The 20,867-nt window shown below is 46.3% G+C and overlaps 1 protein-coding gene across 1 annotated transcript; it reads right to left on the bottom strand.

Annotated features, from left to right (window-relative positions):
• Window positions 1-16,610: 16,610 nt before the first annotated feature.
• On the bottom strand, window positions 16,611-17,231 carry LOC309544015 (uncharacterized protein; the record flags this gene model as incomplete). Its single annotated transcript, XM_082276413.1, has 1 exon — window positions 16,611-17,231. A coding segment is annotated over one exon (365 nt), but the record flags the coding sequence as incomplete, so codon positions are not given.
• Window positions 17,232-20,867: the final 3,636 nt, after the last annotated feature.

The following is a 20,867-nucleotide window of genomic DNA, read 5'->3' as shown; positions in this document are numbered from 1 at the left end:
TGCCCCCGGTGGGAATTGGAACATGTAGATTGGGTTAATTAGGGGGATCTTTTTATAAAGAGTGGTCACAGGTTCTCTGAGACAATCAAGACCAATGCAGAGCCCATAGCCCTTGATTGGACAGGAGGAGGGACAGTCCACTGCCAGAGTGTAGGGGAGTAGAGAAGAGTGTCGGTATTGAGGGATCAGAGGATCGGATAAGTAAAAGTGCGTTTACTGGTTCCCTACACCAAAATGACCATGTAACCCTTGAAGAGGGGCTGCCCCCATTATACGAGGGTTAAATGCTCATTTGGGTTTTGGTAATTTTTTGTTTCCCCAGAGATGGGCTTTAAACAAAATAACATTCTCACACACAATAAAATCTGTATATTGAAACTTGTAAAAACAAAGCCCCCCCCCCCCCCACACACACAATTATGTCAACCCTTAAAACTCTGTGTTCCCATGAAATGGTAACTAAATTCACTACTCAACATGGTGCAAAGACAACGCTATAAAAGCTCCTACAGGTCATTCGTTTAGAGAAACCCGGTAATAATGGCCCCAGAATCATTTCTCTCACTCTAGTGTGCGGCCAATACCCCCTTTGTGACAGCGTAATATAAATGACAGGTCCTCTTTAATCACTTAAGCCCCGGAAGATTTTACCCCCTTCCTGACCAGGGGGTATTTTTTGCGATTCGGCACTGCGTGATTTTAACGGGCAATTGCGCAGTCGTGCGACGCTGTACCTAAACAAATTTGACGTCCTTTTTTTGCCACAAATAGAGCTTTCTTTTGGTGGTATTTGATCACCTCTGCGATTTTTTGATCATGCGCTATAATCAAAAAAAGAGCGACAATTTTGCAAAAATAACAATATTTTTCACATTTTTTTATATGAAATTACCCAAGAAAATGTAAAAATCAAATTTTTAAAAATTTTTTGGCCAATTTGTTTTCTGCTACCTATGTTTGGTAAAAAAAAAAAAAAATCACAATAAGCGTATTTTAATTGGTTTGCGCAAAAGTTATTGCGTTTACTAACTAAGGGAAAGATTTTTGTCATTTTTGTTGTTTTTTTTTTTAAGTTATGGCAGCCATCTGCGATTTTTTTTTTTGCGGGACTGCGACATTGCGGTGGACAGATCGGACCCTTGACTGACATTTTTGACACTTTTGGGGGTACCAGTGACATTACTAGAGTAATCAGTTTTATACATATGCACTTTTACTGTAAAAATGACACTGCCAGGGAAGGGGTTAACTTTATTAGAGATGCAGTGACTATGTGTGTCACTAGGGGCGTGATTCTTACTGTGCAGGGATGTGGCTGTGTGTGTAACAGCACAGATCAACGGTCCTACATAGCAGGACCGTTAGATCAGTGCTTTTTCACAGGGAAGAATGACAGGCGGCTTTGTTTACATTAGCCGCCTGCCTTTCTCCCTTCACAGCGGACGATCGCGAGTGACCGGCGGACATCGGGTCCGCCGGTCACACGCATGGAGGTGTCCGTGAACGAGCCGAGGCGGGAGCGCGCCTCCGGCGATGCACGCTCGCCCGCTATTGGCTCCCAGGCTAGTGACGTACCGGTACATCACTATGCCTGGCCGGGGCTGACCGCCGCAATATATGTGCTTGCGGCGGTCGGCAACTGGTTAAGGAGACATTAGGGGTTTATTAGACCTCCAAAGTCACCTATGGACCCCAGTGAAGCTGATGAAGTACAGATTGGGATCAACCAGCTTCATCCCTGACCACAGTGACCGGGGAACAATGGCACTAAACCTGGAAGTGATGAAATGCTCATCTCTTCAGCATTCATTCACCAGAGAAAAGATCTGAGAACTGATCACCCTCCACTCCATCCACCATGCCGATCCTGGGCCTACAGGAGGGGCAGACACATGGTTAATATAGTGAAGCATGGAGATATTTGTATCTTCAGAGGAAGGGTGTGAAAGGGCAAATTTCAGGAGAACTCAAATCTCATCCCTCTTTACAAGAGACTGCTAAGGTGAGAAGATGATTGGTGAGAAAGGTGACAAATCTCCAGAATAATCTCAAGATAATTTTTCGACCCTGAAGGGGTTGATCTAGCTTTCCACACTATATATGTGCGTATCATCATCTGCTGGAGATAAACAGTGACTATGGAGGAAGAGGACGGACGTGACGGGGGGGGGGGGGGTTACTGGGTGTAAATAGAAAATAAGATCTTATTACCTCCTCTACTGCCACTTCCAGCAATGTCTCCTCTCTCCTTTGTGCCACATGGAACTTGTGTCTGTACCTGCCATCACTTCCTGTCTTCCATAGAGACTTCCTGTCTGGGTAGAAGTGAGATCACCACCTTGTGGAGCTCAGAGGAACTGCAGCCCCGAGAAACGTCTCGTAGTGCGAACACAGCCTTGTGTTGTATATCCTTATAGATGGCTCATCTCCACTCCCACCAAGGGGGGGGGGGGGGAGAAATATATTACTGCCTATTACCTTCACACGCTCACCCCCCCCCCCTTTCCTGGCCAGGCAGGCTGCATGCTCGGATTAACAGTTTTGTATTTATTTCCCGGCTGACCTCACACAGTTTTTTTTTTTTTTGTTTCTTTGCTTTAAACACCTACTAGATTCAGAGTCTGGAATGTATATTTGGGGGACTCAAAATTTGGGGGTGTGAAAAAAGTCTTTACCACTTTCCGACCTCCCTATAGCAGTTTTATTGCTACAGGGCAGCCGTGCTGCTCAGAACCACGTATATAAACGTGATCCTGCACTTCCAGGTAGTATGCACAAGTGCGCGCTGCCAGCGGCTCACTACCACTGTGATTCTACACAGCAGGTCCCGCAGATGCGATGTCCTCCGACACCCGTTGATCGTTCGGTACACAGGCAGAGAATTGCAATCCATCTATGTAAACAAGGCAGTATCCGTTCTGTCAGTAGGGAAAGCATGGATCCTTGATTCCTGCAAAGCAGAGGCACTGATCCATGCCTTCCCCTAGTAAAAGCACCTCCCCCAATACACCAACACTGGCTAGGCACACATTTAACCATTTGATCGCCCCTTCCCAGCCAGTGTCATTAGTACAGTGACAGTGCATATTTTTAGCACTGATCATTGTATTGGTGTCACTGGTTCCCACAAAGTGTCAGTTAGTGTCTGATTTGTTCGCCACAATAAAGTCCCGCTGTAAGTCACCAATCACCGCTTTTACTAGTAAAAAAATAAAAATTCCATAAATATATCCCATAGTTTATAGACAAGAAATTTTTTGCGCAAACTTATTAAAATAAGTTTATTGAGATTTATTTTAAACAAAAAACATGTAGCAGAATACATATTGGCATAAATTGATGAATAAATTTAATTTTTTTACATTTTTATTGGATGTTTTATAGCAGAAAGTAAAAAATATTGTTTTGTCAAAAAATTTTTGTTTATAGCGCAAAAATGAAAAACCGCAGAGGTGATTAAATATCCCCAAAAGAAATCTCTATTTGTGGGGGAAAAAAGGACATTGACTTTATTTGGGTACAGCGTCGCACGACCGCGCAATTGACAGTTAACAACTTCAGCCCTGGAAGATTTACCCCCCTTCATGACCAGGCCATTTTTTGCGTTACTTTATTTGAAAATTTTGCGGTCATGCGACGCTGTACCCAGATAAAATCAATGTCCTTTTTTTCCCACAAATAGAACTTTCTTTTGGGGGTTATTTGATCACCTCTGCATTTTTTTATTTTTTGTGCTATAATCAAAAAATGACCGACAATTTAAAAAAAAATATATATATTTTTTACTTTCATGAGGGCGGCGCCTGTAAAAACAATCAAGTGGCTGAACAGACCATATGATTGTTTCTATGGTGCAGGGAATCACCGGCAGAAAAAGAAGATATGTGAATGATGCCTGTAGCTCCACCCATCATCCAGATATCTTCACTCAAAGTCCATGACGTCATATGAGGTCGTTGTGCGGGAAGTGGTTTAATACAGGAGAATAATGTCCACACACCCCCCTAAGCCTCTGCTTATTTGTAGAGACATAAACCATCTGGAGTGCCAGAATCCCAATCTTCTTCTCATTGGTATAATGTCAAGGATTTTGCAGACAGAGGAAATGAGCTTTTCAACGTTAGCAAGCATGTTGTGTGAAGGTCCTTCTTCATTATAATGACAATGTGGGGGAGAGAAATCCTCTGCACCTTCCTCCAGTACGGCATCCATATCCTCTCCATTCCCTCCTGTCTCTGCGTCATAAACTAGTGAAGATAACTCGCGAATATATCCCATTCTAGGTTGGTGCACATTATTCTGCTCACACAATCAGTGCAAGTCCAGCTGGTCACTGAGGCATCAAAAGAAACTTGAATGGACAACCATGCTCCAACAAAATACTCCTTTATTAGAATATTTTCAGAAGTGACAACATGGCAGGAGAGATGAGACTGTCAACGCGTTTCACACTACAAGCATTTAGTCACAGCAAACCCGCCATACTGCTTTCTCTCTATTTAAACATACAACATCAATAACCATATTAATTAATATTTAAGCTGAACATCATAGACATGTGCAGAATGGAAACATTTGTTTTATTTCGGATAAATCGGTTTAGCTATTTATTTCGCTTTCTTGAATTTGTTTAATTTCAAGCTTTCAGGGCAATTCGAATCGGTCGAAAATGTATCAAGCATTGTTGCTGGAGCAAAGGATTCCTCCTGGCACAGTCAGAGGCTTAAAGGTGACTGAATGTTCAAGCATGGCCTGAAGTGCTTGTTCTGAAGGTCCAAATGTCTGAGACCAAAGCTGTACCCTCCTATCAGAAGAGGAGCAACCAGGTCCCCATAAGATATGTATGGGTGGCACAATCTGAAAAATACCGGTAAGCAACCTCTCCCCCAGAAGTGGAGATCTTTGCTGACTATTTGGTTGAGGACTTTCTTTCTCTCTTCAATTCTTTCTGGACTTCAAGTCGGAACTGCAGGAGCAAACCTCTTTGGAGTTAGACACTGACTCTAGAACTGCAGTTTTCTTTCATTTGGCAGACATTTACTCTAAAGCAGGAGGCCGGACTAAATGCAGCTCATTGCTATCAAATGAAGCAAGCCCTTAAAGGATACAGTTTAAACTCTTGCAATGCAGACAAGATTGTCCCACTCATAGAATTATTCTTTTGGACAGAATCAATATTCTTCATCCCAACTTCCATTGCATTGGAAGAGAGGCAAAGGTTAAGGCAGGTTCACAGGCTACAACTGCAGACAGATATACCCCTTAGGGACAAGTCCAACACAAAGTTACCACCAGAAGATCCTAAACCCCCCAAGGACCCACCTAATCATTATTATTCAGAATACCCCTGAAGGACACAGCATCCCCCAATGGCAACTCCATGCATATGGCTAAGCTCATGAAGGCCACGTCAACCAAATAGGTGACTCATTATACTGGAAGACCTCTCCCTCTTCACAAGTGCCTAATCTGACATCCTGCAGTGCAGGTAGAAGTGTTCTGGTTGGGGTTTGAACTGAGCAACCCAGTGCTACAAGGTGATGACCACTAAGACATTCTGCTGCTCTGCCCTTCTGATCAATTTGCACCACTCTTCTAGCACGAGCTTCTAGATTATACATCATAGGGAAAAAAGGCAATGCACTGCTTTGGAAGTGCGAAAAAAAATTGTATTGCAGGTAACTCTGCAGGAAGGGAGGTACAAAAACCTGCTTATAGACCATCCTCATCTTCCTATTAGGAATTGTTTGAAGAGGGTTGTAACGGATCTTTGTACCCCAGCTGGGCACATCCGCCGAATCTGTGTCTCCTGTCCTCCAAACGCACCCACAGCCTGCAGAGAAGTCATATCCAGCCCTTAACCCCTCAATCACGAGACAATCCACACAGGTGTTGAGGGTTAACCATCCAGAGCTTAAACTGTTTATTACATTCCAAGACAACAGTTTTACATACAGTTAGGGAAACTCCCCTTAGCCTTTCCACAGAAGGGGGGGAAGGGAACCAACCAATGAGAACTGAACATTTGTACATTTGAAACAAGCAGTCTTAATACACACCCCCTGCGGAGAGATGTCTCCAACTCAGACCATTGTCTGCCATGAATCCACACACTTAGACACAGAAACAGGAGGGGGGGGGGGGATGGGTTGTAACATTACATTACATTAACTCAATGCCATGAGTCAGTTGTTCAGAGGATGAATAAAGGGAAAATAAAATGCAATGTCCCAAACTCATAAGAAAATGACACAAAGGGGTTTACAATCCAGGGACAGGGTGATCCGTCACCCATAGTGACGGCTAGTACCGTCACATCTCTTCCCCCCCAAAGGTAGACTAATTCAGGTACTAGACCTCCAACTGGTCTGTGCCTGAATTAGTCGGGTAACAAATCCCAAAAAGAGTCAATGTCTGTTTGCCTGGATAATTCGTCGGCGTTGCTTCCCAGGCCAGTAGTGGATGGTAAAGTCAAAAGGCTGCAGCGCCAAACTCCAGTATCTTCTGGCCCATAGTCTGTCGGTAGGAGGCTTGCGCACAGTCCCCTCCAAAACACACAGTGACAGTGGGTTCTGTCACATTTCTCCCCTTTTAAAAACAGACTAACAAGGTTCCTGACCCTCAAATGGTCTGGACCTGCGTTAGTCACAAACTTCCACCCCAGGCAACCAGGAAAAGTAAAAGAACGACTCTGGCGCTGGGGAGCAAAACCGCACATAGGGTCTCCCATGCATAAAAACAGCTGCTGCAGAGTGGGAACAGCTGTCTGCACTCCTCTGATCCAGGGCAGGGTTGCAGATATTGGGGGGAGCTGAATAATTCTCTGCCCTGATGCCAGCGCTTCCGCTGGTAGGGAATGTAGGCTGGTAGGGCTATGCATTTGGGGAGAAAAAGGTACTTGCTTTTCTCCTGGTGTAGTTACGAGCCGCTGAGAAGGTATCTTGCAGGGACTGTCTCCCGGATTCTTCATCTCTGGTTCTGATGCTGGGCAGAGACCATCAGCGCTCTGTCCTGTAGCCAGCGCTTCTGCTGGGGGGATGAACATTGGGGTAGTGTCCAATTGCTGGGGAGGGAGAATTGCTTCCTCTACTCCCGGTGGGGATATCTGCTGTTGGGAAAACAGCTCACGCAGATCCTCTCTCAGACTCTCCGGATCCAACTCTTTTTCTGATGCTGGGCAGATGCCAGGGGCACTCTGCCCTGTAGCCAGCACTTCTGCTGGGGCGATAAACACTGGGGTAGTGTCCAAGTGCTGGGGAAACGGCTCACTGAGGTCACCCCTCGGACTCCCTGGATCTACCTCTGAGGGTGGGCAGAGGCCAGCGGCACTCTGCCCCGTAGCCAGCGCTTCTGCTGGGGGGATAAACACTGGGGTAGTGTCCAATTGTTGGGGAGGGAGAATTGCTTCCTCTACTCCCGGTGGGGGTATCTGCTGTTGGGAAAACAACTCACGCAGATCCTCTCTCAAACTCTCCGGATCCAACTCTTTTTCTGATGCTGGGCAGATGCCAGGGGCACTCTGCCCTGTAGCCAGCACTTCTGCTGGGGCGATAAACACTGGGGTAGTGTCCAAGTGCTGGGGAAACGGCTCACTGAGGTCACCCCTCGGACTCCCTGGATCTACCTCTGAGGGTGGGCAGAGGCCAGCGGCACTCTGCCCCGTAGCCAGCGCTTCTGCTGGGGGGATAAACACTGGGGTAGTGTCCAATTGTTGGGGAGGGAGAATTGCTTCCTCTACTCCCGGTGGGGGTATCTGCTGTTGGGAAAACAGCTCACGCAGATCCTCTCTCAGACTCTCCGGATCCAACTCTTTTTCTGATGCTGGGCAGATGCCAGGGGCACTCTGCCCTGTAGCCAATGCTTCTGCTGGGGCACCAGATGAGATACTCTGGACTTGCTGCTGATCACCATTTCCCAGCCTTCCAGCGTCTGTCTCAACTCCCCCTTCTGAGACCTTCATGCTATCAGCTTGTCTCGCTGCCTGGTGGACCTCCGGTGCGTTCCGGCATTCTAGCGCTCGCAGTGCCCTCTGTATCATCGCTGCTTCTTCCATTGCAGTTAGTACGGGAAAACGCAGGGTCACCCCTGGCCCCATTTGCTTCTCATCTTCATGACTGTCTGCTATTTCTCTCGGACAGTCCCAGGCAACGGGAGCCATGCCAGGCTGCTGATCACCGTCAAACAGCCGCTTGTAGGCAATCTCGAGCTCCCATTCCTGCTCAACCAGGAACTCCAATTCCTCCAGGTCACACGCCTCGTCGGGGAGGTCCAGCACCTCATCTCGGAAATCCAGAATGTGTTCCAGCCGCCACTCCTCATCGCTCCCAAAGTCTGGGTCTCCGTACATTTTTTGATGGAGCAGCCCCACGCCGCCATAGCCAACGCCTTCTGTTGGGCTGCCATCTGCTGTACCTGGCCACAGTTGAGCCGCGAACCACCGGAGGGCTCTGTAGCTGGCGTCCAGCCTCATTTCCTCCTGGACCAATCTTCCGAGCTCTGTCTTCCCTTCATCTCGCGGTCGTTCCCTCAGGAACACCTCTCGCGCATGGTACTGCTTCCGGTACATCTCTGTGGCGGAGGGAAGGATCTTCCCCTGATGGTGCCGCTCGTGGCTTAGCGCCTCATGCCAGAGTTGCCGGCGGATCACATCCTCCCAGCCGAGCCTGGTGTGCTCTGTCGCTGGTCCCCGATGGTGCTTCCGCATGCCTTGCAGCCTCCTCCCGAACTCCGCTCTCATGCTGGCTGGTCCCCGTATCACTCCTCGGCAGCTGCCCAGATCTTGAATCCTGGTGGTGGTTTGGATGTCCTGGACTGCAGGAGACATCCCACCGCTGCCAACCAATGTAACGGATCTTTGTACCCCAGCTGGGCACATCCGCCGAATCTGTGTCTCCTGTCCTCCAAACGCACCCACAGCCTGCAGAGAAGCCATATCCAGCCCTTAACCCCTCAATCACGAGACAATCCACACAGGTGTTGAGGGTTAACCATCCAGAGCTTAAACTGTTTATTACATTCCAAGACAACAGTTTTACATACAGTTAGGGAAACTCCCCTTAGCCTTTCCACAGAAGGGGGGGGAAGAGAACCAACCAATGAGAACTGAACATTTGTACATTTGAAACAAGCAGTCTTAATACACACCCCCTGCGGAGAGATGTCTCCAACTCAGACCATTGTCTGCCATGAATCCACACACTTAGACACAGAAACAGGAGGGGGGGGGGATGGGTTGTAACATTACATTACATTAACTCAATGCCATGAGTCAGTTGTTCAGAGGATGAATAAAGGGAAAATAAAATGCAATGTCCCAAACTCATAAGAAAATGACACAAAGGGGTTTACAATCCAGGGACAGGGTGATCCGTCACCCATAGTGACGGCTAGTACCGTCACAAGGGTTAAATTGGTCAGTTGACTGATCCTGCAAGGGAAAAGCTTGACATTGTCAGAGTTGAGACTCCTTGCACAGGGAGAGATGTAACAGACTCCTTTAGAGTGTATTGACTACCTGTGGCAACCTGTTGGTAGGGGTCATCTTCCTCCCTGGATGCCTGAACAAAGCAGGAAATTTATACCGGGTTTTGCCTGTCAAGCACCAAAGGCCCAGTCTACAGTGTGCATAATACATGGAGATCTGGAGAGGCTTAATAGAAAGTGTCCATTAGTCAGCTTCCCATACACCAGCTTTATGAGGCCTGCAGAAGGGCTGACAATCCAGGAACAGTATCAGTAAGGAAGACGCTGCCCCCTCCAGCTATAACCTGCATAGAGCAGCCACAGCATAGAGGGATTAGGCTGCAGCGGCACAAGGACCTGTCACAGTAAGAAATAAATCCATGATAAACAGACATGGTGCAAGGGAGAGCTCCATATTGTGTGGGAAAAAGAAATATATTACCTATATAATTGCTACTCAAGCTATGTAGTAATTTAGAAAAAAAAAAAAATTTGCAATTCAAACTACGGCTGCTAAAGTCTCCTAAGCTGTCAAAAAAGACAGTGTAACAGTTGTTTGATTGCTGGGTGAGAAAAACCTGTAAGGGGTTAATTACTGCTAAAGGAATACTGACACTGCAGCTTCTCACATCAGAGCACCATCCCAGCAGGTGAATAATCAAACAGACCCTGCCATACAGATGTAGAGCCCTCCTAGGTAGGTGCTAGAATGAGTGGATAGAGTTTTTGGTTTCTCTGCCTAACAGGGACACAGCTCATGCTGTCTTGATGTTTCACACTGATCCAATAGCCATGGAGTATATTGGACAGTGGGTGGAAACCTGGCAGATGAGAGCATGGATGTCTGTACCAATGTTGTTGAAGTATTTTCTAATTTGTGAATGTTGTCTAGTATAAGGTGTTATTAAACCGACTATTTCTGTTTTTGGTTGTTTCAGGCCTCGGAACATAACTTTCTCTCTTTTGTGCTTATAAGTCCCATTATAAGCTTTTTCGCAGTGTAGTCCGCGAATAGTCTCTAATAAGTAATCTCTTTCGAAGGGAGTCCACCTCCCGTTTAAAATCTTCGTCGCTTGAACAGATTCTATGCAATCTAAGATACTGGGAGTAGGGTATACTATGTACCGGGGGCTTGGATGAAAGCTATTGCCATGTAAAACCGTGTTGCCGGCTGTCGGTTTTCTATAAAGTGTAGTTTCTATCCCGCCTTCTTCTTGTATAAGAATTTGTAAGTCTAAGATCACACTACTACACATATACAGTATCTCACAAAAGTAAGTACACCCCTCACATTTTTGTAAATATTTTATCCTATCTTTTCATGTGACAACACTGAAGAAATGACACTTTGCTACAATGTAAAGTAGTGAGTGTACAGCTTGTATAACAGTGTAAATTTGCTGTTCCCTCAAAATAACTCAACACACAGCCATTAATGTCTAAACCGCTGGCAACAAAAGTGAGTACGCCCCTAAATTAAAGTGTACGAATTGGGCACAAAGTGTAAATATTTTGTGTGGCCACCATTATTTTCCAGCACTGCCTTAACCCTCTTGGGCATGGAGTTCACCAGAGCTTCACAGGTTACCACTGGAGTCCTCTTCCTCTCCTCCATGATGACATCACAGAACTGGTGGATGTTAGAGACCTTGCGCTCCTCCACCTTCCGTTTGAGGATGCCCCACAGATGCTCAATAGGGTTTAAGTCTGGAGACATGCTTGGCCAGTCCATCACCTTTACCCTCAGCTTCTCTAGCAAGGCAGTGGTTGTCTTGGAGGTGTGCTTGGGGTCGTTATAATGTTGGAATACTGTCCTGCGGCCCAGTCTCTGAAGGGAGGGGATCATGCTCTGCTTCATTATGTCACAGTACATGTTGGCATTCATGGTTCCCTCAATGAACTGTAGCTCCCCAGTGCCGGCATCACTTATGCAGCCCCAGACCATGACACTCCCACCACCATGCTTGACTGTAGGCAAGACACACTTGTCTTTGTACTCCTCACCTGGTTGCCGCCACACACGCCTGACACCATCTGAACCAAATAAGTTCATCAGACCACAGCACATGGTTCCAGTAATTCATGTCCTTAGTCTGCTTGTCTTCAGTAAACTGTTTGTAGACTTTCTTGTGCATCATCTTTAGAAGAGGCTTCCTTCTGGGACAACAGCCATACAGACCAATTTGATGCAGTGTGCAGCGTATGGTCTGAGCACTGACAGACTGACCCCTCCCCCACCCCTTCAACCTCTGCAGCAATGCTAACAGCACTCATATGTCTATTTCCCAAAGACAACCTCTGGATATGATGCTGAGCATATGCAATAAACTTCTTTGGCTGATCATGGTGGCGAGGCCTGTTCTTAGTGGAACCTGTCCTGCTAAACCACTGTTTGATCTTGGCCACTGGGCTGCATCTCAGTTTCAGGGTCTTGGCAATCTTCTTATAGCCTAGGCCATCCTTATGTAGAGCAACAATTGTTTTTTTCAGATCCTGAGAGAGTTCTTTGCCATGAGGTGCCATGTTGAACTTCCAGTATGAGAGAGTGAGAGCGATAACACCAAATTTACCACACCTGAGACCTTGTAACACTAATGAGTCACATGACACTGGGGAGGGAAAATGGCTAATTGGGCCCAATTTGGACATTGTCACTTAGGGGTGTACTCCCTTTTGTTGCCAGCAGTTTAGATATTAATGGCTGTGTGTTGAGTGATTTTGAGGGGGACAGCAAATTTACACTGTTATACAAGCTGTACACTCACTACTTTACATTGTAGCAAAGTGTAATTTCTTCAGTGTTGTCACATGAAAAGATAGAATAAAATATTTGCAAAAATTAGAGGGTGTACTTACTTTTGTGAGAGACTGTATATTTTATCTTGTACATAGGATCATCAGGACAGATACCTATATATACACAACAGATTTTGGTCTGATTTTCCCCCCTGTGTCTGCCCCAGGTCAGGTTAATTTGTTGGGGGTTCGAAGGAAGGCCGTGTGCTAGTAAGTCATGTTTGTATTTATTATGATGTACATAAATACAGATTATGTTCTATGTTTATGAAACACTAATATCGAGTCTGTTAATTTTAAGAGAAAACTGTCTGTACATCTTCATAGTCCTGAAGAAGCCTTGTGTGAAACGCGTTGACCAATGAACAGATGAAGATAGAGGAATATGATCCGAAGCAAACACAGTGACGTGCCTCCATCCCTAATGGTTAATGCAAACAGAAAACAGAGGTCGTGGGACTTTAAATGAGGCAGGTCACCAACTAAGGTATACAAAAATAGAATCTGAACGTAGTCAGTTATTATACATACAGTAATTGATACAAATGTTGGCATCAGTAACAAATATGATGCAGACATGTATACAAAAAAATCCATATAGTAAGGAGATTGTTATAATAGTAATAAGATATATTCAGTAATAAAGTACATGGCCGTCACTAAATGTTACATCTAAGTGAAGAAAGGAAATATCTATACCTACACGAACCTTATGATATATACCAACTTATCCTTATATATGTATGATGTACATGAGTGAAATTAGTAGGAGACATTGATCTCCTGTGTACGAGCTGAGCTCAGTTTGGGGCCAGTTTCCTCATTTTATTGAGATCTGGTTTTAGATAAATCAATAAATATTATTTTAGGATAAATCCATGTAGTTGTTATCTGTCTCATGCTGTGCCCTTAAAGTCCACACATATGACAGTGGTTCCTTGTGAACATCTGTAGGTTCCCATTTCTCTGAACAGATAGGATGTTGGGACTCTCAGGATAGCTCTGGTTTTTCTTCTCCTCTCCAAGTTCTCCAAATAAAACATAAAAACACATCCCCTAGACTGGTCATTGGAGACAACGAGCGGAAGAGTGTGTGCACCTGGCTGTGTGAAAATACCCTGTATCTGGCTGTGGAGGCCCAGGCAAACCAATATCCAAGCGGCTCCTGTGGGGGTACCGCTACGCAGAAAGCAAACCTTGCTTCAACAAACAGTTCTCTCCTCAGGACAGAAAAGAAGACAAAGGTAGGCGACTGCACCAAACTTTGATAAGATGCTGCAATGCACATCGATCACCCAGAGAGCAGAGTCCTCTCCATATGTTTTCCTTTTGGTTACTCCCTAGCAGCCCGCATGGCGTCTGCTCCCTTCTGCTGACCTCAAGACAAACATACTCACGTGTCCCGGACCTCTTCCACAGGGCAATCGATGCATCTGTAGGGCGACCCGGATCCCAGAGGCAGGAACACAACTGCTATATCTGGGTTGGGCACGCTTAGGAGACATGTGCAGAATGGAAACATTTGTTTTGTTTCGGATAGATTCATTATGTTACTAATTTTGTTTTGTTATGGAATTCCTTTAGTTTGGTTTTGGAATTAGGTTACTTTTGTTTAGTTTTCATTAAACTTCTTTTAGTTTTCAGTAAAATTTGTTTAGTTTATTAATTTTCTAACGAATTTCAACTTTTCAGAACAATCGGAATTCCGATCGGTCAAAAAACGATCGACCGATTTGAATTCTGTGTGAAGAAGTAGCTGGTTGTTATATGGGGGGCTGGCAATGAGTAAGCGACATCCCTAAGTCGTGAAACGCGTCTGCCTTTATGTCCTGCATCCACAGTGTGTTGTTCCAGTTTGCCTATTTGTTTGATGTGGAATAAATTTTACTCCAATTTTTGATTTATATCGGAGTGCGGTCATCTCTTCTTTTTTGCTTCATGTGATTCCGGATTGACGGATCCGACCAGCACCTGATATCCAGCCCACCTGGAGCGGTCTTTCCCCAATTGGATTTGGGCTGGGAAGCCAGCCACCCGCATCCTTAACAACCGATGACTCATCAGCTGTCAGCGGGCTTCCCCACTGACAGATGAATGGAAAGAAAACAATGCCGGCATTGCCAGGCCCTAGAAAAATGTTAAAAAAAACTATGTGGGGTTCCCCTCCCCCCCAGTCTATACCAGGCCTACACCAAAATGTAAAAAAAAAAAAAAAAAAAAAAAAAAAAAAAGGACGTGGGGGGTCCTCCAAAATCCATACCAGACCTTTACCTGACCATGCAGTTCGGCAGGTCAGGAGAGGGGGGATGAGGGAGTGCCCCCCCTCCTAACCCATACCAGACCACATGGCCTCAACATGGGGGGGGATGCTTTGGAGAAGCTCTCCCCTGCCACCCTCAAAGCACCTTTTCCCCATGTTGATGTGGTTGTGGGGGTCTTCAGGCAGGGGGCTTGTCGTAATCTTAAGGCCCTTTTAGCAAGGGGGCCTCCAGATCCCGCCCCCCCATGTGAATGAGTATTGGGACCATAGTACCTGTACCTATTCACCAAAAAAGTGGCAAAAAGTAATAAAAACACACACACAATTTTTGAAAAATCCTTTATTAAAAAATAAAATCCAGCCTCCCCCGATGTAGATCCGTCATCAATCACAACGCCCGCGACACCCGAAAAAATAAATTAAAAAAGACGCTCTCGCCGTCATGGAGGCCCTCTGCCTACTGCAGGTTCCCCGTTTCACATCTTTTATATAGGTAAGGGGCGGGGTCACCTGTCTACATCACCTGGTGGCACCACCCCTTCTGACGTCAGGACCCAGAATGCACCAGTCCATGACATCAGAAGGGGCAGTACTACCAGGTGATGTAGACAGGTGACCCCGCCCCTTACCTATGTAAGAAATGTCAATTGGAGGAGGAGCCTGCAGTAGTTATTTTTTTAATAAAGGATTTTTCAAAAATTGTGTGTGTGTTTTTATTACTTTGACACCTTTTTGGTGAATAGGTACAGGTACTATGGTCCCGATACTCATTCACATGGGGGGGGCGGGATCTGGGGGCCCCCTTGGTAAAAGGGGCTTTCATATTACAAGCCCCCTGCCTGCAGACCCCCACAAGGCCATGGTTGTAGGGAAGAGGCCCTTGTCCCCATCAACATGGGGACAAGGTGCTTTGGGGTGGGGGGGGCAGAGCTTCCCCAAAGCACCCACCCCCCATGTTGAGGACATATGGCCTGGTATGGTTAAGGAGGGGGGGCCCTCACTCGTCCCTCCCACTCTCCTGACCTGCCGGGCTGCATGCCGGGATAAAGGGTCTGGTATGGATTTTAGGGGAGAACCCACGCTGGGTTTTTTTTTTCTTTCCTTTTGGCCCCGAAGGGCCTGGTATGGACTGGGGGGGCACGCCCTTTTTCTAATGCCGGCACTCTTTTCTTTCCATTCATCTGTCAGTGGGGAAGCCCGCTGACAGCTGATGAGTCATGGTTAGTAAGGATGCGGGCAGCCGGCTTCCCGGCTTGCTGCTTAACAACCAGCTTTTTCTTCACACAGAATTTGCATCGGTCGATCGTTTTTTTTTTACTGATCTGAATTTGAATCGCTCTAAAAAGTTGGAATTCGTTAGAAAATGAATAAACAAAACACATTTTAACAGGTTTCAACAAAATTCATTACAATTTCATTTGGAGATTTGGATACCTCCGAATCTAGGAATAACCAAAAATTTGTCGGAATTTGTATTCGCACCGAAACTAATTTTAACGTGTCTAACACTTAATGGCCACCCACTAACAGCTGGGCTCCAAGTCAATGCAAATGGCCGCCGATGGCGGGGCCCACTCTCCAGGCATGGATACTCTACATATGTGTGCCATAACACCACCCCGCTGATAGCTGGGGACTCAATGACTACTCGGGACATCCTGGAAGACTTCTGGATACCAAAGGAAGCTCCTGACATCCCGCACAGCTGCCCAGCACCAGACCCGCCCACCAATACTTCCAATAGGTAGGAAAACTTCATACAAAAATGGTCCTATAAGTGAGGAGGACAAAAAAGGAACACAGCCATTGGCTTATCCTGAACATTTATGGCGATGGGGTCTTATGGGGGGAGGAACAAGGGCGGGGCTACTCAAACGTATGCTGCCATGGACATCTGTCAGGAAAGCACATTATGGCCACTAGATGGAACTGACCATTATAGGAAATCCCAATTCGCCATGACTGGGGGAATGCGGGTCACATTTCATCAACACATTTATAATAACCAGACCTGTAAGTGTTTGTGAAATCTTCCCGCACAAAATGTATTCAGCCAATGAAAGGTAAGGACTCCATTTTTATTTTTCTCCTGCTATCAATGGCCGACACGGGACAACACTTCATCCATGTCTTTGGTGATCTCTGATCTCCTTATGAAGTGTTTCTTACATGATGAAGATCAGCCATGGAGTATATCTGAGGTGAATAACAGGGTGTGCTTCTTCCCCACATGTCCACCAACATTCATATAGAAGACATTTCCCGCACTCAAGGCACCAATACACCTCCAGGGTTGTGTGGGACCCCTGATGTACAGGAAGACAGGACTTCAGTGAGGAACAATTCCCTCACTCAGGACAGGAAAGTGGCTTCTCCCTCATGTGAGATCTCTGATGTGTGGAAAGATGGGTCTTTTGTGCAAAACATTTCCCGCACTCAGGACAGGAATACGGCTTCTCACCAGTGTGAGATCTCTGATGTCTGGAAAGATGGGTCTTCTGTGCAAAACATTTCCCGCACTCAGGACAGGAATACGGCTTCTCACCTGTGTGAGATCTCTGATGTGTGGAAAGATCGGACTTCTGTGCAAAACATTTCCCGCACTCAAGACAGGAATACGGCTTTTCACCGGTGTGAAATTTATGATGTGTGGAAAGAGCGGACTTGCATGAAAAACATTTCCCACACTCAGGACAGGAATATGGCTTCTCACCTGTGTGAGATCTTTTATGCACATTAAGATTGCCTTTCAAATGGAAACTCTTCCCGCACTCAGAACAGGAGAACCTCTTATCTGTTGTAAGGACGGCACCGTCCCTCACAGTCTGAGGTTCCTCAGGATAAGAGGAATATAATGGTCCGGCACCATCCCTCACAGTCTGAGGTCCCTCAGGAAAAGAGGAATACGATGGTCCGGAACTGTCCCTCACAGTCTGAGGTCCCTCAGGATAAGAGGAATACGATGGTCCGGCACTGTCCCTCACAGTCTGAGATTCCTCAGGATAAAAGGAATACGATGGTCCGGCACCGTCCCTCACAGTCTGAGGTTCCTCAGGATAAGAGGAATACGATGGTCCATCTACACTATGTGGTGCCGGATGGACATTTGAGGTAGCCGGGTTTTCTCCTGGACTATACTGTGTGATGTCCTCATCTTCTACTTTACAGTCTGGAGACAAAGTGAGACAATCCTCTGAGGTTTTCCTCATCTCCCGTCCATCTACTAAAATAGAAATACAAAGATTATTACTAGACATCAGCAGATTGGTTCCCCTAAACCAGGACTCCGCCCACATCAGACAGCTTTGTCTCTGAGGATCTTACAATTCCACCCTCAAGGTAACTAGTAAATGGGTCCTCTGATCTCCTACCAGTTCATTTCTTTATTCATGGACCTTAGTCAGAGAGTGAGGAAACAACGAGAACTGTCTTTTATAGGAGTGACAGTGATGAGGGGATTATAGGACGAGTGTCCCCCTCCCCCTCTATCACTCATTGCCATCTTCCCAACACAAGAAGTCCTGCACTTTCTTATTTAGTCCATGATTTAGTCATGAATAACAGAGGGGCTGAGCCCCACCAGAGGTCAGAGAGTGAGGATGGGGGGGAGAACAATAGAGTTGGGCGGACGGTTCGGGCCGAGCAAAAGTTTCAACTGCACATCGCCTGTTCACCCCTTTGGCAAACACCCAAATTTGCAGGTCATTCGGCAGGTGTTCCCCCACTAAATGCCCTGCAATACACTTTGGGCACAGTGAATAGCTGGTTGTTAAGGTACGAGGCCAGGAAGACAGTCGCCGCATCCTTAACAACTGATAAGTCATCAGCTGTCAATGGACTTCCTTACTGACAGCTGAATAAGAAAAAAAAATTGCCAGTAATAAAAGAGAAAAAAAAAAGTGTATGGGTCCCACCTGGTATGGATTTTAATGGGAACCCCACAGCAAAGTAAAGAAAAACTGTGGGGTCCCCCCCAAAATCCATAATCGATCCTAATCCGAGCATAAAGCCTGGCAGGCCAGAAAAGGGGGGGCAAGCGAGTGCCCCCACCTCCAGAGCCCCACCAGGCCACATGCCCTTAACATGGCAGGTGGGTGCTTTGGGGAAGAGGGGGCTCTGCCCCCCCCTGCACCCCAAAGCACCTTGTCAATGGGGACAAGTGCCTCTAGCTCACAACCCTGTCCAGTGGTTGTGGGAGTCTGCAGGCAGGGGGCTTATCAGAATCTGGAAGCCTCCTTTAACAAGGGGACCCCCAGATCCCGCCCTGCCCATGTGAATACCCATTCGTCAAATAAGTGTAAAAATGAATAAAATCAGGAGACAGTTTTTGATAATTCCTTTGTTAAAAAAAAAAAAAAAAAAAAAAAACCATTGTCCCCCTGATGTAAATCCATCGTTAATCATGACGCCGCCGCCACCGCCGAACTTTAAAAATAAAATAAAAATGATCTGCTGTTAAATAAGGCAAACCACCAAATGCCTGGCTTGCTGTTTGACAGTTCTTATATAGGTAAAGGGCTGAACCACCTGGCAATGTCACCTGGTCGCACAGTCCCCCTTGTGATGTCACCGACTGGTGCATGCTTGGTCATTGATATTACAAGGGGCGATGCCAACTGGTAACCGCACCAGGTAGCTCCACCCCTTATCTATATAAGAACTGTCAAACGGCAAGCCAGGCATTTGGCAGTTTGTCTTAGTTGACAGCGGATCGTTTTTTTTTTTTTTTTTTTCTTTTTTCGAGTCCAGCGGTGGAGTCGGTGTTGTGATTGACAATGGGTTTACATCTGGGGGGGGGGGGGGGGGAAGCACTGTTTTTTTATTTTTATTAAAGCAATTGTCAAAAACTGCCTACTCATTCACATGGGGGGACCAGGATCTGGGGGCTTTGTTAAAGGGGGCTTCCAGATTCCGATAAGCCACCTGCCAGGGTTGTGGGGAGGAGGCTCTTGTCCTCAGCAACATGGGGGGTGGGTGCTTTGGGTGGGGGTGCAGAGCCCCCCCCTTGCCCCAAAAAACCCACCCCCTATATTGAGGGTCATGTGGTCTAGTATGGTTTAGGAGGGGTGGCGCTCACTCGTTCCCCCTTTATTGACTTGCTGAGCTGCATGCTGGGATAATGGTATAGTATGGATTTGGGGGGGGGGACCCCCACTCCGTTTCCTTTTAATGTTGTTCTATTGCCGGCAATGGTATTGTATTGTCAGCAATTTAAAGTGGTTGTAAAGGCAGAAGGTGCATTCTATGCGTTAAGATAAAAAGCCTTGCGTGTGCAGCAGCCTCCCTCAGCCTCCATAATGCTTACCTGAGGCCCATCTCAATCCAGCTAGGTTGCAGGAGTGTCTCGGCTGTCTGAGACTCCCCCATCCTAATTGGCTGAGACAGCAGCGTGGCCCACTGGCTTCCGCTGCTGTTAATCAAATTTAGTGGGCCAATAAGGAGGGGGGATGGTGCCGGGCTGTGGCTCCGTGTCTGAATGAACACAGGGAGCTGCGGCTCAGCTCAGGTGTCCCCATAACAAGCTGCTTGCTGTGGGGGCACTTCTCAGGAGGGAGGGGCCAGTAGTGCCAAACAGGGACCAGAGAAGAGGAGAATCTGGTCTGTTCTGTGCAAAACCAACTACACAGAGGATGTCAGTATAACGTTTGTTATTTTTAACAAAAACGAGATTTTAGCATTACTTTAAATGTGAATTGACTCGTTTTTATCCTTATAAATGTCATTATTGCTGCAGCAGGTTCTATACATGGTACAGATGTGCCACTTTACAGGCAGGCTAAGGGGACCCCCCAGGCACTATATTTAAAAAAATGTTATCATTTTTATTAGCATTTTTTTAAGCATCAATAAAATCACTGCGCCTGTAAAAACAAAACTTTTTTTTAAAAAAAATTAATTTTTGTAAAATCTCACCATAAAATTCCTTTCTCTGAGTCCTCCGACAGTCGCCGCCCCTCACAAAGTCTTCACCAATGGGTATTGACTTCCGCTCCGCAGGAGTAGCTAGGCATAAGACTTGTTAGAAACAAAAGCTTTTAGCATAGACACACCCATGGGGGCTGTCCCACTGGTCAATACCCCCCTTCAGTAAGCCACCCCAACTCAGTTTGGTAGCATAGCAGTAAGTGTACAAGAAAAAACCCCCAAAAGAGGGGCGGGGGCGGCGACTGTCGGAGGACTCAGAGAAAGGAATTTTATGGTAAGATTTTACAAAAATTCCGTTTTCTCTTACGTCCTCCGACAGTCACCGCCCCTCACAAAGTCTTCCCAAAGCAGTGTAGACATGAGGGGTGGGAGACGCAACCGTAGAAAAGGCAACGCAGTACCCACATCAGAGAAAGGAACCTTA

Source organism: Pelophylax lessonae, assembly GCF_965119305.1.
Source record: "Pelophylax lessonae genome assembly, contig: HAP1_SCAFFOLD_610, whole genome shotgun sequence".
Lineage (NCBI taxonomy): Eukaryota > Metazoa > Chordata > Amphibia > Anura > Ranidae > Pelophylax > Pelophylax lessonae.
This window is presented reverse-complemented; position numbering and strand designations above follow the sequence as displayed.